The following is a 14,993-nucleotide window of genomic DNA, read 5'->3' as shown; positions in this document are numbered from 1 at the left end:
ATTAAATAAGGAAATGGTGGACTGATATTTTGCATCTGTCTTCACTGTAGTGGATACAAATAACATCCCAGAAACAGTGTGCATCAAGAGGTGAAAGGGAGGGAGAAACTGAAAACAATTAAAATCGCCAAGAAAAGAGTATTGGAGAAAAACTGACCAGTCCCCAGATCCTGATGGAGGGTCTTAAAAGAAGTAGCTTCTGTGATAGTAAATGCCTTGGTTTTAATTTTCTAAAATTCCCTATACTCTGGAAATGTCCTATCAGATTGGAGAATAGTGAATGTAATTCCTCTATTCAAGATAGGAGGGAGACAGAAAACCGGAAACTACCGGCCAGTTAGCTTAACAATGGTCATTGAGGTTATAGCGGGCACTTAGAAAATCTCAATGCAATTAGGCAGAGTCAACATGGTTTTGTGAAAGGTAAGTCATGTTTGACTAATTTAATGCAGTTCTTTGAGGAAGAAGCAATGTGGATAAAAGGGAACTTGTGGATGTGGTGATTTCGAGACAACTTTTTACAAGGTGCCACAACAAGGATTATTACACAAAATAAGTGCTTATGGTGTAGGGGGTAATGTATTCACACGGGTACAGGGTTGTTTAGCCAAAAGAAACAGTAGGCAAAAATGGATCATTTTCAGGTTGGCAAGATATAACAAGTGGAGTTCTGCAGGGATTAGTACTGGGGCCTCAACTATTTACAAGCTATATTGATGACTTGGATGATGGGACCGAATGTATGGTTGCTAAATCTGCTGTTAACACAGATAGGCATGAATGTAATTTTTAAAGAGTGGGCAAAAATTTGGCAGATGGAATATGTGGGAAAATGTGAACTTGTCCACTTTGTCAGGAAGAATAGTATAATGCAGTATATTGGGCTGTAACTTCCAACGGGGTTGCAATTGAGTCAAATTGCCACTCTGCTCGAAAGTTCTCACCTGGAAATCCAGGCGATACTATTGCGCCTGACCTTCCAACTCAGGCTGGGCAAGATCTGTGTAGTGCAGCACATTCCTGAGGTCTAGCATTGAAAAGCTGTAGAGTTGTGGGTAAGTAAGCATGACTCTTGTTTTCTTGAACACCACTAGCTGCTGTAAATAAGTTAAGTAAATGTATAAAGGTAAGTGGGTAGGGTGGGCGGAGATAAAAGCAAAAAACTGCGGATGCTGGAAATCTGAAACAAAAACAAAAATACCTGGAAAAACTCAGCAGGTCTGACAGCATCTGCGGAGAGGAATACAGTTAACGTTTCGAGTCTGTATGACTCTTCACCAGAATTAATGGAATAGAAATGACGACATTCTATTTGCCTTCCTAATCACTTGCTGTACCTGAAGACTAACTTTGATCCATGCACCAGGACACCCAGATCACTCTGTACCTTAAAGTTCTGCATTCACACTCCATTTAAGTATTAGGTTGTAACTTCTGAGCTACAGGGTGTTGTATTGGGCGGGCAAATAGAATGTCATCATTTCTTTTCCATTCCCCTTGCAATAACAGTAAAGATATTTTGCTATAGTATTGGTGAGACCACATCTAGAGTACTGTGTATGGGTCTCAATGACCTATGTATAGTTTTGGTCTCCTTATTTCAGAGAGGACATAATTGCATTAGAAGCAGTTGAGAAGGGTCACAACTGATTCCTGGAAATTCTATGAGAAGGATTGGACAGGTTGGGTCTGTTGGAGTCCATTGGAGTTTAGAAGAATGAGACAATCTTATTGAAGTACGTAAGGTCCTGAAGGGCTCAACAGATTGGATCCGAAAAGATGTTTCCCTTTGGGAGAGAGACTATGGGACACAGTTTAAAAAAACAAGGAGTCTCCCATTTAAGGTGGAGAGGGGGGGGGGAATATTTTTCCTTCAAGGGTTAAGAGTCTGTGGAATTTTCTTCTCCAGAGTGGAGGAGGCAGGGTCATTGAATATTTAAGGCTGAATTAGATAGATTCTTGATAGACAAGGGAGTCAAAAAGGGGGTAGGAAAGAAAGTGGAGTTGAGGCCACAATCAGATTAGCCATGATCTTGTTGAACGACAGAGCAAGATCAAAGGGTCAATTGGCCTACTCCTGCTTCTAATTCATATGTAGTTCTAATAGTTTTCCCATTACTTTTTCCTGAGTGAATATGACTCAATTTCCTCCCTCCCTTTTACCTCGATTTAAGTATTGTTGATTTTTCAGTATTTCTACCATTTTTCTTTCCTATTATTAATTTCTCACTTTAAGTAATCACTCACTTTAGCTATCATTTTCCTATGTAAATACTTGAAAATCTTTCTTTTTATTTCTAGCTAGCTTTGTCTCTCTTTAAAAGGTCATTCTTTGCTGGTTTCTAAATCTGACTTATCACTGATCTTTGCAGAATTGTACACTTTCTTTCAATTTAATACTACCCTTAATTTGCTTAGTCATGGATGATTTATCCTTGACTTTCAGCAAAAATATATTCCATTATGAATCATCTCCTAAAGTATCTGCACTGTTACTGTTAACTAAAAAGTGAACTGGGAAAATAGGTTAAAAGTTAAATTAATGAAAAGGCAATTACAAGACAACCCACACTTTACCCTCAAAACAGTATGATCACCTTTCTCATACAAAGATCACTGTTGCCTCAAGGCTCCTTTATTTCTCCCGTCTCATTGTACATCTAAAATAGCCTTCTCCTCAATTGGCACAAGAGTTTTAACTGTCTTGAATACACTTACTTCCAGGCTACCTCTGCAATCTGATTTGTCCAATCTTTAAGATCACCTATGATTATTGTAGTACCTTTCTTACAATCCCTCATTATTTCTGCTGATGTGCTCTGCTACATTGTAACTACTGTTGGGGCCTCTAAACTACTCCCACAAGTTCTTGCGTTTCTTATTTCTACCCAAACTGGTTCTACATCTTGATCTTCTGAACTAAGGTCATCTGTCACGGTTATACTAATGTCATCTTTAATAAAGTTCTTGTTATCTTCTCCTTCCCGTTTTTCCAAAATGTCAAATACGCTTGGATATTTAGGTTCCAGCCTTGGTTACCTTGCAACCACATCTGAAAAAGCTCTAAGGTCATGTTTCTATTTCTGCTATTAATTCGTCCATTTTGTAGAAGAATATTGTGCACAGATTCAGAGCCTTTAATTGTCTTTTTCCATTCTTGCAAACTCTTGCCCTTTTCTGCTGGTGCAGTCTGAATTTGTTATATCCCTTCCTGCCATTATCCATCTTGCTATCATACTCTGTCTTTTCTTTTAATTTACCACATCTCTCTTCAGCTTATCCCTCTCCCCCTGTAATTATTTCAAAGCCCTCATCAACCTTATATTACCTCAAAATAAAAACTACAGCTAAACATAATTTGCCTTAAATCAGTGCTGCCTTCCCTTAACTCACATTTGCCCAAGCGACTATTGACTTTGTCCTCAAATTATGATTTCTGGAAGTTTCCCCATAGATTAATTCCCCAGCACGGAGGTCAAACAAACTGGCCTGTAATTGCTGGGCTCATCTTTTACACCCTTTCCCTAATTTCCCCACTGGGCTTAAAAACCATTACTCCTCTCAGCACACTCAGTTCTGATGATGGGTGACCAAACTGAAACATTAACTCTGTTTTGCTCTCCACAGATGTTGCCAGACTTGCTGAATATTTTCAGCATTTTCTGTTTATCAATCCAGTTAAAAGCAGAGAATCTCTTGCACCATTACCTCTGAAAGCCCAAGGATCTAACTTGTACCTGCAAAGCGAGAAATGGAGCCATCCTTGTATAAGGATTAGTGTGGTATAAAATTGTTAGGAAGTATAGATTCAGCACAAGGTTTGGGTCCTGTCTTATAGATGGTAACAACATCCAGTTTGAGACTTCTCTCCAAAATTTTCCCTTATTCACTAATAACGTATCTTGTTACTTGACTATTCTCAAGCCATTGAGACTTAGCTCCTCAACCGACAGCTACTTTTTTTACATGAACAAAGTACTGAATACATGTACACAGAAGATAACTTTATTTAGCAGGGCAGACCAAGATGAAAGGACTAGTACAGGATCCAAACCATTTACAAAGGGTATTGAAAAGGATTAACAGTAAGAAACCAGATCTTAGTTTAAGACTGAAATATCAAATTACAGATATCTCTGAAGTCAGTTTGCTTGATATACAATGGAAAACAAAATAGCCCTACAGGATACCATCAAGAATTAGCATTTACAAAAATATATTTCAAATTGTTTTATACTGCAGTGGGAATCTCTGAAGTGATTGTATCCAAGGGTTGCCAGTGACAATTCATTAAGGAGTCATACAGTTCTTCACTTTGTTCCATGAATTGTTTGTTAACTTCATCAATATCCAACTTTGGGTCTGGATCTGAAGAAAAGATTCAGTCATTTTATGGATTTCAGACAAATTTTTCCAACTCATTTTTGCACAACCTAATGAATTTTACCACAAAAATAGGAAATCAGGATCCCGAAATTAGATCAACTTCCATCTGGCAGTGAGGCAGATTGCTGCCAAACAAGCATACTAAAATTCGGTGAACAAAACATCTGCAGCTTATTTAAGTTAATACCAAAATAAAACAGAAATCTTGACTAATTATGCATTTGTCATGCAATAGTATAAACCATTCTTGCTTTAGAAAAGCAAAAAACTTTTGTCACTATCAACAGTTAGTTAACAGCAAACATGGACTGCACTACACACAACTTGAACTACAACTTGGGTACTGATGAGGGTTTCAGCACGCTGAGTATTTAAACCAAGAATATGATGGCACTTGAGCATTTCTCCAGCAATAAATGAGTTTATGGCTTACTTAATTGCCCACTAGTATAATATACTCAACTGATTTGAACAAGTTATCATTTCTGGTTGTTTGCACCTGTGGTGCAGAATGACCAATATAGGGATCCAAAGATGTCATTCAGCTGCATAGTCTCCCCAATGAGGCCTATATGCCTATGTTTCATAAGAATCAAAAAATAGGGGAAGGACCACTGCATAATGTAATTCAATCAAGCAGACCTAGAACAAATAAACAAACAAATAATAGGACTGAGGAGTAGGCCATTCGGCCCTTCAAGTCTGCTCCACCATTTAAGATCCAGGTTGTTCTGGTTGTGGTCTCAACTCCCACCTGTCTGCTCTCCATAACCCTCAACACCCTTGTCTTATCAAAAAAATCTGTAACTCAGCCTTGATCAAATTCAATGGCCCAGCCACCACTGCTTTCTGGGGAAGAGAATCCCTCAGGTTAACCTGAGGAAAAAGTTCTCATCTCTTATTTTTAAAACTGTATCCCCTTGTTCTAGTCTCCCCAAAAGAGGAAACATCCTCCCAATATTCAACCTATCAAGTCCCCTCAAGATAAGATCACCTCTCATTTTTCTAAACTCCAATGGATACAGGCCCAACCTTTCTTCATAAGAAAAGCCCACTTTTCATCCCAGGAATGAGTCAAGTGAACAAAATAAACTATCAGGCTGCTGCTGGCTAGTTTAAGGCAAGGGTGCACCTGAATCCTTTGCACCAGCAGAACAGTTCCACAGAAGCAATGAACCAATTTAATGCATGAATACTACCTCCACAAAACACTCCCATCGATGAACTCATTCGGTCACTAAATTAGTGCAGATCTGCTTGAGAAAAGGTAACTAATGAAAGCCAATCATTTTCTCCAACAAGTTAATGCAGTATTTATGTTTAATTAGAATGTCCTGCCATTAACTTATGCTTTTGGAAGTCCCACATTTAAGTGAGAAACAAATCTTGTACATTAAAAAAAAAACAAAAAACAATGCAAGCTTGAGGAACAGCACCTCCCATTTTGGTCAGGCATTTTATAGTCTTCAGGATTTCAGATGGCAACCTCTGCCCCCATTTTTCTTTGCAGGTTTTGGTTGCTACTTTTTTTTTGCCTGGCAGCTGTTCATATTCTAAATATTCTTTCACAGGATGTGGGTGTCACTGGCTAGGCCAGTATTTGTTGCCTATTCCCAATTACTCTTTGGTGGTGAGTGGCCTTTTTGAACCACTGCAGTCCATATGGTGTAGGTGCATCCATATAGCTGTTAAAGTGGAAGTTACAGGATTTTCACCCAATGACAGTGATGAAATGGCAATATCATTCAAGTCAGGATGGTGTGTGGCTTGGAGAGGAGCTTTCAGTTGGCTGTATTCCCATGCATCTGCTGCCCTGTCCTTCTAGATGGTAGAGGTCACAGATTTGGAAGGTGCTATTGAAGGAGCTTTGGTGTGTTGCTACAGTGCCTCTTATAGATGATACAAACTGTTGCACTGCCATTGTGCATCAGTGGTGGAGGGAGTGCCAATCAAGTGGGACCACTTTGTCCTGGATTGTGTAGAGCTTCTGGAGTGTTGGAGCTGCACTCATCCAGGCAACTGGGAAGTATTCCATCACATTCCTGGCCTGTGCCTTACAAATGGTTTACAAGCTTCGGAGAGTCAAAGTGGCGAGTTACTGGTCCAGTCAGTTTCTGGTCAATGGTAACCCCAGGATGTCAGTGATGGTAATGCCATTGAATGTCAATGGTTAAGATTCTCTCATTGGAGATGGTCATTGCCTGGCACCCGTGTGGCACAAATATTACTCTGATGCAGGTGGTAATGTCACTGGGCTAGTAATCCAGATACAAAAGCTGCTGGAAAAACTCAGCAGGTCTGACAGCATCTGTGAAGAAAAAGGTCTGACAGCATCTGTGAAGAAAAAGATAGAGTTAATGTTTTGAGTCCTTATGACTCTTCTTCAGAACTGTTCTGAAGTCATAAGGACTCAAAAGGAAACAGCACGCTCTGCCATTCACGCCACCTCTTCAACATTTGTCTTTTACTTGTCCCATTAACACTCCTTTTGGTTTTGCAGCACCAATCGTAATTCTTTCGTCTTCCAACCTATCACAGAACTTTTTTTTTTTAAAACCACCCTCCCTTTTCACTAGTTATATTTCTAATGTTTTCCAGTTCCGATGGAAAGTTACCTGTTTCTCTCTCTCCACAACTGCATCCTAACCCAAATATTTCTAGCATTTTCCATTTTTATTTCAGATTTCTGCAGCGTTTTGCTTTTGACTTACATTTTAAGACAAACAGCATTAAAAAAAACTGGTGCCAGGGTAAAATAGCCAGTAGTATTGTGTTGGTACGAACAACATGCAGGTATTGAGGTCTTTGGACCCTGAGGAGTAATCTCTGGAGAGTAAATGCCGAGGGGTTGTTTCCCCTTGTGGGAGAATCTAGGACCAGAGGGCATAATCTCAGAGTAAGGGAAACAGATGAGGAATTTCTTCTGGATGGTAGTCGATCTGTGGAATTCTTTACTGCAGAGGCTGGGTCGTTAAGTATATTCAAGGCTGAGACATATATTTTTAATCAGTAAGGGAATCGGGGTTATGGGGAAGAGGCAGGAAAGGAGTTGAGGATTATCAGATCGGCCATGAATGGCGGAGCGGACTCCATGGGCCGAACGGCCTACTTCTGCTCCTACGTCTTATGGTCACCCAGTGCCATGTGCTAGCCAGAGTAAAAATAAGATCAGGATGATCTGTTGAAGCATGGTGCAGGAGGGAGACTTTGGGACCAGTTCTGGGACAGAGGCACCTATTCGAAAAAGGATGGAATGCACCTCTTAATGTCTGTGTGGAGGTTCACAAGTGTGTTGAGGAGGGTTTAAGTTGGCAGAGGGATGAGCACCAACATATCGATGAAGGAAAAAAAGGAATAAGGTGCATTTATCGGACTGTTCCAGAGGTAGTCACACCATATTAGATAGAAGCAGACCAAGAAAGACCACATAGAATGCAAATACAGGATTACAATGCACAAAAGTATGGTGAGTAACGATTGTGAACTACAAACACAATTGCTGTGGTAATATGACAGTGGCAATGACAGAAATGTGACTTAAAATGGTGAAGACTGGTGCTTAATATACAAGGAATAAATTGTAAGAAAGAACAGGAGGTGGGTCACAGTACTGATGAGGGAATGCAGAGGATGTACTTGGGAAGGCAAGCACAGTCTATTTGCTTACATCTGAAAAGCAAAAAAAGGCAAGATCACACTTAACTGAGGTATTCTGTAGAGACATTCAAGATAGAGGAACAAATTTAAGGAAATCAGATGCGCAAGAACTATTGTTACAAATACGAAATTTAAGGTAGTTATACTTTGGGAAACTTTCTAATTTTGGGTTAAAATGGAGCACTGAAAGGGGTCATGTGACCTATTTGGAATTCTGCCAGACAGGTGGCTTGGTTCTTAAATGGTAAAAGGGTGTTTTACTGGAAACTTGCAGGTGCAAACTGTCTACACCTGTAGATAATGGCAAGAGCATCTGTGTTGGCTGGGTGTAGACTGTTTATCACAGGATCACAGTGCAGAAGAGGCCCTTCAGCCCATCAAGTCTGCACCAACACGGGAGAAACACCTGACCTACCTTCCTAATCCCATTTACCAGCACTTGGTCCATAGCCTTGAATGTTATGACGTGCCAAGTGCTCATCCAGGTACTTTTTAAAGTATGTGAGGCAACCCGTCTCCACCACCCTCCCAGGCAGCGCATTCCAGACCATCACCACCCTCTGGGTAAAAAGGTTTTTCCTCACATCCCCCCCGAAACCACCTTCCCCTCACCTCGAACTTATGTCCCCTCGTGACTGACCCTTCAATTAAGGGGAACAGCTGCTCCCTGTCCATGCCCCTCAATCAAGTCGCCCCTCAATCTTCTCTGCTCCAACGAAAACAACCCAAGTCTATCGAACCTCTCTTCATAACTTAAATGTTTCATCCTGGTGAATTTCCTCTGCACCCCCTCCAGCACAAATCACATCCTTCCTATAGTGTGGCGACCAGAACTGCACACAGTTCTGCACTCCAGCTGTGGCCTCACCAAGGTGCTATACAACTCCAACATGACCTCCATACTTTTGTAATCTATGCCTTGATAAAAGTATGCCTTTTTCACCACCCCACTAACATGCCCCTCTGCCTTCAGAGATCTATGGGCACACACGCCAAGGTCCCTTTGTTCCTCAGAACTTCTTAGTGTCATGCCGTTCATTGAATAGTTCCTTGTCAAATTACTCCTTCCAAAGTGTATCACCTCTCACTTTTCAGGATTAAATTCCATCTGCCACTTATCTGCCCATTTGACAACCCGTCTGTATCTTCCTGTAGCCCAAGACACTAAACCTCACTGTTAACCACCCGGCCAGTCTTTGTGTCATCCGCAAACTTACTAATCCTACCCCCCACATAGTCATCCATGTCATTTATATAAGTGACGAATAGGGGACCCAGCACAGATCCCTGTGGTATGCCACTGGACACTGGCTTCCAGTCACTAAAGCATCCTTCTGTCATCACCCTCTGTCTCTTACAACTAAGCCAAGTTTGAATCCATCTTATCAAATTACCCTGTATCCCACGTGCATTTTCCTTCTTTATAAGTCTCCCATGTGGGACCTTGTCAAAGGCTTCGCTGAAATCCATATAAACTACATCAACTGCACTACCCTCATCTACACGCCTGGTCACCACCTCAAAAAATTCATTCAAATTTGTTAGGCATGACCTTCCTCTGACAAAGCCATGCTGACTACCCCTGATCAAACCTTGCCTCTAAGTGGAAATAGATTCTCTCCTTCAGAATTTTCTCCAATAGTTTCCCTACCACTGACATGAGTTTCACTGGTCTGTGGACCCCTGGCTTATCTCTACAACCCTTCTTAAAGAGCAGAACCGCATTAGCTGTTCTCCAGTCCTCTGGCACCTCCCCCGTGGCCAGAGAGGAACTAAACATTTGGGTCAGAGCCCCTGCGATCTCCTCCCTTGCCTCCCTCAGCAGTCTGGGACACAAATCATCCGGACCTGGAGATTTGTCCACTTTTAAGCCTGCCAACACCTCTAATACCAAGTCACTCCCTATATCAATTTGCTCAAGAACCTCGCAGTCTCTCTCCCCAAGTTCGATATCTTCATCCTCACTCTCTTGGCCCCTTGGTCCCTTATGGGCCCTACACTTTCCCTGGTTATCCTCTTCCCATTGATATACTTATAGAATATCTTGGGATTTTCCCTACTTTTACCAGCCAGAGCTTTCTCATATCCCCTCTTTGTTCTCCTAATTGCTTTCTTAAGCTCCACCCTGCACTTTCTGCACTCCACTAATGCCTCTGCTGATTTGCTCCCCTTATAACTGCTAAAAGCCTCTTTTCCTTCTCATCGTATCCTGAATATCTCTGATCATCCATGGTTCTCTGGGCTTGTTACTCCTTCCTATCACCCTAGAGGGAACATGTTGAGCCTGTACCCTCCCCATTTCCTTTTTGAATGCCCTCCCCACTGCTCTTCTTTAGATTTCCCCACTAGTAGCTGTTCCCAGTCTACCTTGGCCAGATCCTGCCTTATTTTACTAAAATCCACTCTCCCCCAATCCAAAACATTTTTTTGCAACTTGTCTATTTCTTTGTCCGTAACGAGTTTAAATTGTACCATGTTGTGGTCGCTATCAGTAAAATGCTCCCCCACGATCACCTCATCCACCTGTCCGGTTTCATTCCCCAGAATTAGGTCCATCACTGCGCCATCCCTTGTTGGACCATCTACATATTGACCTAAAATGTTTTCCTGTACACTAAGAAATCCACTCCACCCAAGCCCTTAACACTGTCTATCCCAATTAATGTTGGGAAAGTTGAAATCACCTAATTACCCTATTATTGTTTTTACACACCTCCGCAAATTGTGCACATATTTGCTCCTCAATTTCCCGCTATCTGGGGGTCTTTAATAAACACCCAACAATGTGGCTGCCCCTTTTTTTATTCCTAAGCTCTACCCACAAAGCTTCATTCGATGCCCCCTCCATGATATCATCTCTCCTTACTGCAGTAACTGACTCCTTAACCAATAATGCAATGCCTCCTCCTCTTTTACCCCCTCCCCTGTCTCGCCTGAAGATTCTATATCCCGGAATGTTGAGCTGCCAATCCTGCCCCTCCCTCAACCACATCTCAGTGATGGCTACTATATCACAGTTCCACGTGTCAATCCTCACTCTTAACTCCTCCGTTTTACCTGTAATACTCCTGGCATTAGAGTAGAGGCCATCCAGCCTTGCCTTACTCCCCTGAAACGTAATACAGCTGTACTCCCCTCCCTCTGACTTGATTGTTTTACTGTATTATGATGTGTTCCTATTTTGCTAACTGTGTCCCCTCCTCCGTTGTCTCCAGATCTCAGGGAGGCCACAATCTTAACGGCACAGGAGGCCATTCAGCCCATCATGTCTGCACCGGCTCTCCATATGAGTATTATGATGTAGTGCCATTGCCCTGCCTTTTCCCCATACCGTTGTACATTATTTGAATAGAAACAATCTAATTTCCTCTTGAATGCTTCGACTGAACCTGTCTCCACTACATTCCAGACCTGAACCACTTGTGTAAAAAAGCTTCTCACGTCACACTTGCTTCTTTTGCAAGTCAATTTAAATCTGTGCCCTCTCGTTCTTGATCCTTTTATAAGTGGGAACAGCTTCTTCCTATTTACTGTCATGATTTTGAGCATCTCTATCAAATCTCCTCTCAGCCACCTTCTCTCCAAGGAGAAGAGTCCCAACCTCTCCAATCTATCCTCCTAGCTGAAGTTTCTCATCCCTGGAACCATTCTTGTAAACCTCTTCTGCACTCTCTCCAATGTGTTCACATCCTTCCTATAGTGTGGTGCCCAGAACTGTACACAATATTCCAGCTGAGGTCTAACACATGTCTTATATAAAGACATTCCTTCCCTTGTACTCCATGCCCCTATTAATAAAGCCCAGGATACCATATGCTTTATTAACTGCTCTTTCCACCTGTACTGCCACCTTCAATGATCTATGCACAGATACACAAGTCTTTCTGCTCCTGCACCCCCTTCAAAATTTCACCTTATTTTATATTGTCTGTCCATGTTCTTCCTACCAAAATGCATCACCTCACACTTCTCCGCATTGAACTTCATGTGCCCACTCCAAAAGGACAGACAAGTTGGTGAAGTTCTACACTGTCCTCCGTGCAGTTTACAGTACTCAGAAGCTTTGTATCATCCTCAAACTTTGAAATTGTCCCCTGCACACCAAGATCTAGATCATTAATATATATCAGGAAAAGCAAGGGTCCCAATACCAACCCCTGGGGAACTCCACTACAAACCTTCCTCCAGCCAGAAAAATATCCATTGACCATTACTGTTTACTATTTTTCAGCCAATTTTGTATCCACATTGCTACTGTCCCTTTTATTCCACAAGCAATAACTTTTCTCTCAAGTCGGTTGTGTGGCACTCTGTCAAATGCCTTTTCATAGTCTATGTACACCACATCAACAGCATTACCCTCAATTGACCTTTTCCATTACCGCTTCAAAAAAACTCCAAGTTAAATACGATTTCCCCTTTGGAAATCTATGCTGGCTCTTCCTTAACCCATATTTTTCCATGTGACTACTAATTCTATCCTGAATAATTGTTTCTAGAATCTTGCCCACTGTGGCCATTGATGTTAAACTGACTGATCTGTAAATGCTGGGCTTATCCTTACCCTTGTTCAAAAAAAAGGTTGTGTAATGTTTGCAATTCTCCAGTCCTCTGGCACCACCCACCCCACACCCAGAGTCTAGAGAAGACTAAGATTATGACCAGTGCCCCTGCAATTTCTACTCTTCACTTCCTTCAATATCCTTGGATGCATCTCATCCAGTCCCGGTGCCTTGTCAACTTGAAGTACCGACAGTCTATTCAATATTTCCTCCTTATAAATTTTGAACCCTTCTCGTGACAGAGTTTCCTCATCTGTCACCATGGCCTGGGTAGCATCTACCTCCTTGGTAAAGACGTATGCAAAGTATTAATTTAATACCTCAGCCATGGCCCCTTCATCCATGTGTAATTTCCCTTTTAGGTCCCTAATCGGCCCTACTCCTTTTACTATTTATATGCCTATAGAAGACTTTGGGATTCCCCTTTTATGTTGGCTGCCAATCCTTTCCCATAATCCCCCTTTGCTTCATTAATATGCTTTTTCACTTCCCCTCTGGACCTTCTATATTCCTCTTAGTTCTCAGTTGTATTTTCCACCTGACGCCTGTCAAAAGTGCACTTTTTCATCCAAGGAGCTCTGGATTTGTTTGACCTATCTTTTCCTTTCGATGAAATATACCTCTCCTGTGCCTGAACCAACTTTTTCTTGAAGATAGCCCATCAGATACAGCTTTACCTGCCAATCTTTCGTTCTAATCTCTGGCCCAGCCCCGTTCAAAGAACAAAGAAAAGTACAGCATAGGAACAGGCCCTTTGGCCCTCCAAGCCTGCGCCGATCATATTGCCCGTCAACTAAAACGTTTTGATCTTCCGGAGTCCGTATTCCTCTATTCCCATCCTATTCATGTATTTGTCAAGCTGCCTCTTAAACACCACTATCGTACCTGCGCCATTGAAGTCTGCACTTGTCCAGTTAATTATTTTTACTCTGGCTTGCCTATCGTCCTTTATCATCCTAAAATGTACAATACAAATGATCACCGTCTCCTACATGTTCTCCTACTGACACTTTATCTACTTGGCCCGCCTCATTTCCAAGAACCAGGTCCAAAAGTGCGTCTTTTCTTGTTGGATTGGACACTGCTGTAGAAAATTCTCCTGAACACAATCTAGGCACGCTTGTCCTTCCCTGCTCTTTACACTACCACTGTCCCAGTCTACATTCGGGTAATTAAAGTCCCCCATTATAACCACTTCATAATGCTTAGATCTCTGCAATTTCCCTGCAGATTTGTTCTTCTATGTCCTTCTCACTAGTTGGTCGTCTACAGGCTACACCAAGCAATGTAATTGCACCCTTTTTGTTCCTTAGTTCTAGCCAAATTGATTCGGTCCTTGAACCCTCTGGGACATCCTTTTTCTCCAGTACTGCAATGCTCTTTAACCAATATTGCCACCTTTCCTGTCTCTTCTTGTACCCAGGAATATTTAACACCCAGTTCTACCCTTCCTTGAGCCAGGTCTCTTATCACAACATATTTCCACATGGCAATCTGTGCCTGTAACTCCCCAATCTTATTTGCTATACTCAGTGCATTCATATACATGCATAGTAACCTTGATTTGCATTGTTACTTTCTCCCTTATCCTGACTTTACCTATTAGCTTACTATTCTCTATACCAGTGCTATCTGTCCCTCCCAGTATTTTGTGCACCCTGGTATTCCTCTAACATTTTTTCTTGATTTCTACACCCCTGCCAAGTTAGTTTAAAGCCCTCCCAGCAGCACTAGCAAAGGTATTAGAAATGTCAGTTTTAAATTTAAAAAATAGAATTAAATTTTATAAACAGTTGGGGATCTAGAGAATAGCTAGCTACCATTTCTAGCTGGATACAAGGCCTATGTCTATCACATTGCCATGGAGATGGGCTTTGAGCAGGAAGGGTCGATAGCAATCCACATCAGCTTACAAGGTTTAAGATTACACAAACCAGTTCACCTGCAAGAATCAGACAGCATGAGCGCAGAGCAAAAGAGAGGCAGCCAGCCTATTCATCAAAGAATGTGGATGGAAGCTCATGTTCTGATCAAACAGACTAAGTTTGAAGGAAATTAAATGCTGAAAGATTCACCTGGCTTTGGAAGGTACCTCTCACCCTGAAAAGTCAGTTCAGCGATTAGAAGTTTCCCAGCTGGAAAAGGAAAAAAGGAAGCAAGCCATTGGGAGCTGAGACTGGCTTTGGATTGGTTCCTGCAGAATGAAGTGTTATTTTTTTTTAAAGTTCAGCGGGGAAGCTTTTCTGTAGTTGAGTATAAGTTGCCTACTGAAAGTGTTTGGTTAATGTTGCTTTGAATTTCTATACTAAAATATCTTCCTAAAAAAGTTAGTTATCAATCTGTACAAGGATAGTTGTGACACTGGGGAACTTTAAGTGCCACCTGATA

General features: G+C 41.6%; 1 protein-coding gene across 5 annotated transcripts in view; it reads right to left on the bottom strand.

The window, feature by feature from the left end:
• Window positions 1–3,983: 3,983 nt before the first annotated feature.
• trnau1apb (tRNA selenocysteine 1 associated protein 1b) overlaps window positions 3,984–14,993 on the bottom strand; it is a 65,661-nt gene continuing 54,651 nt past the window's right edge. For 4 of the 5 annotated variants that reach the window (XM_078539165.1, XM_078539168.1, XM_078539169.1 and 1 more), the window contains one exon: window positions 3,984–4,368. In XM_078539165.1, the coding sequence (XP_078395291.1) occupies window positions 4,232–4,368 (137 nt within the window). In that variant the 3' untranslated portion in view covers window positions 3,984–4,231. Of the gene's footprint in view, window positions 4,369–14,680; window positions 14,800–14,993 lie in introns of all 5 variants that reach the window. The other variant, XM_078539166.1, reaches the window with a different exon arrangement.

Source organism: Cetorhinus maximus, chromosome 3 (assembly GCF_964194155.1).
Source record: "Cetorhinus maximus chromosome 3, sCetMax3.hap1.1, whole genome shotgun sequence".
NCBI classification, from domain to species: domain Eukaryota; kingdom Metazoa; phylum Chordata; class Chondrichthyes; order Lamniformes; family Cetorhinidae; genus Cetorhinus; species Cetorhinus maximus.
This window is presented reverse-complemented; position numbering and strand designations above follow the sequence as displayed.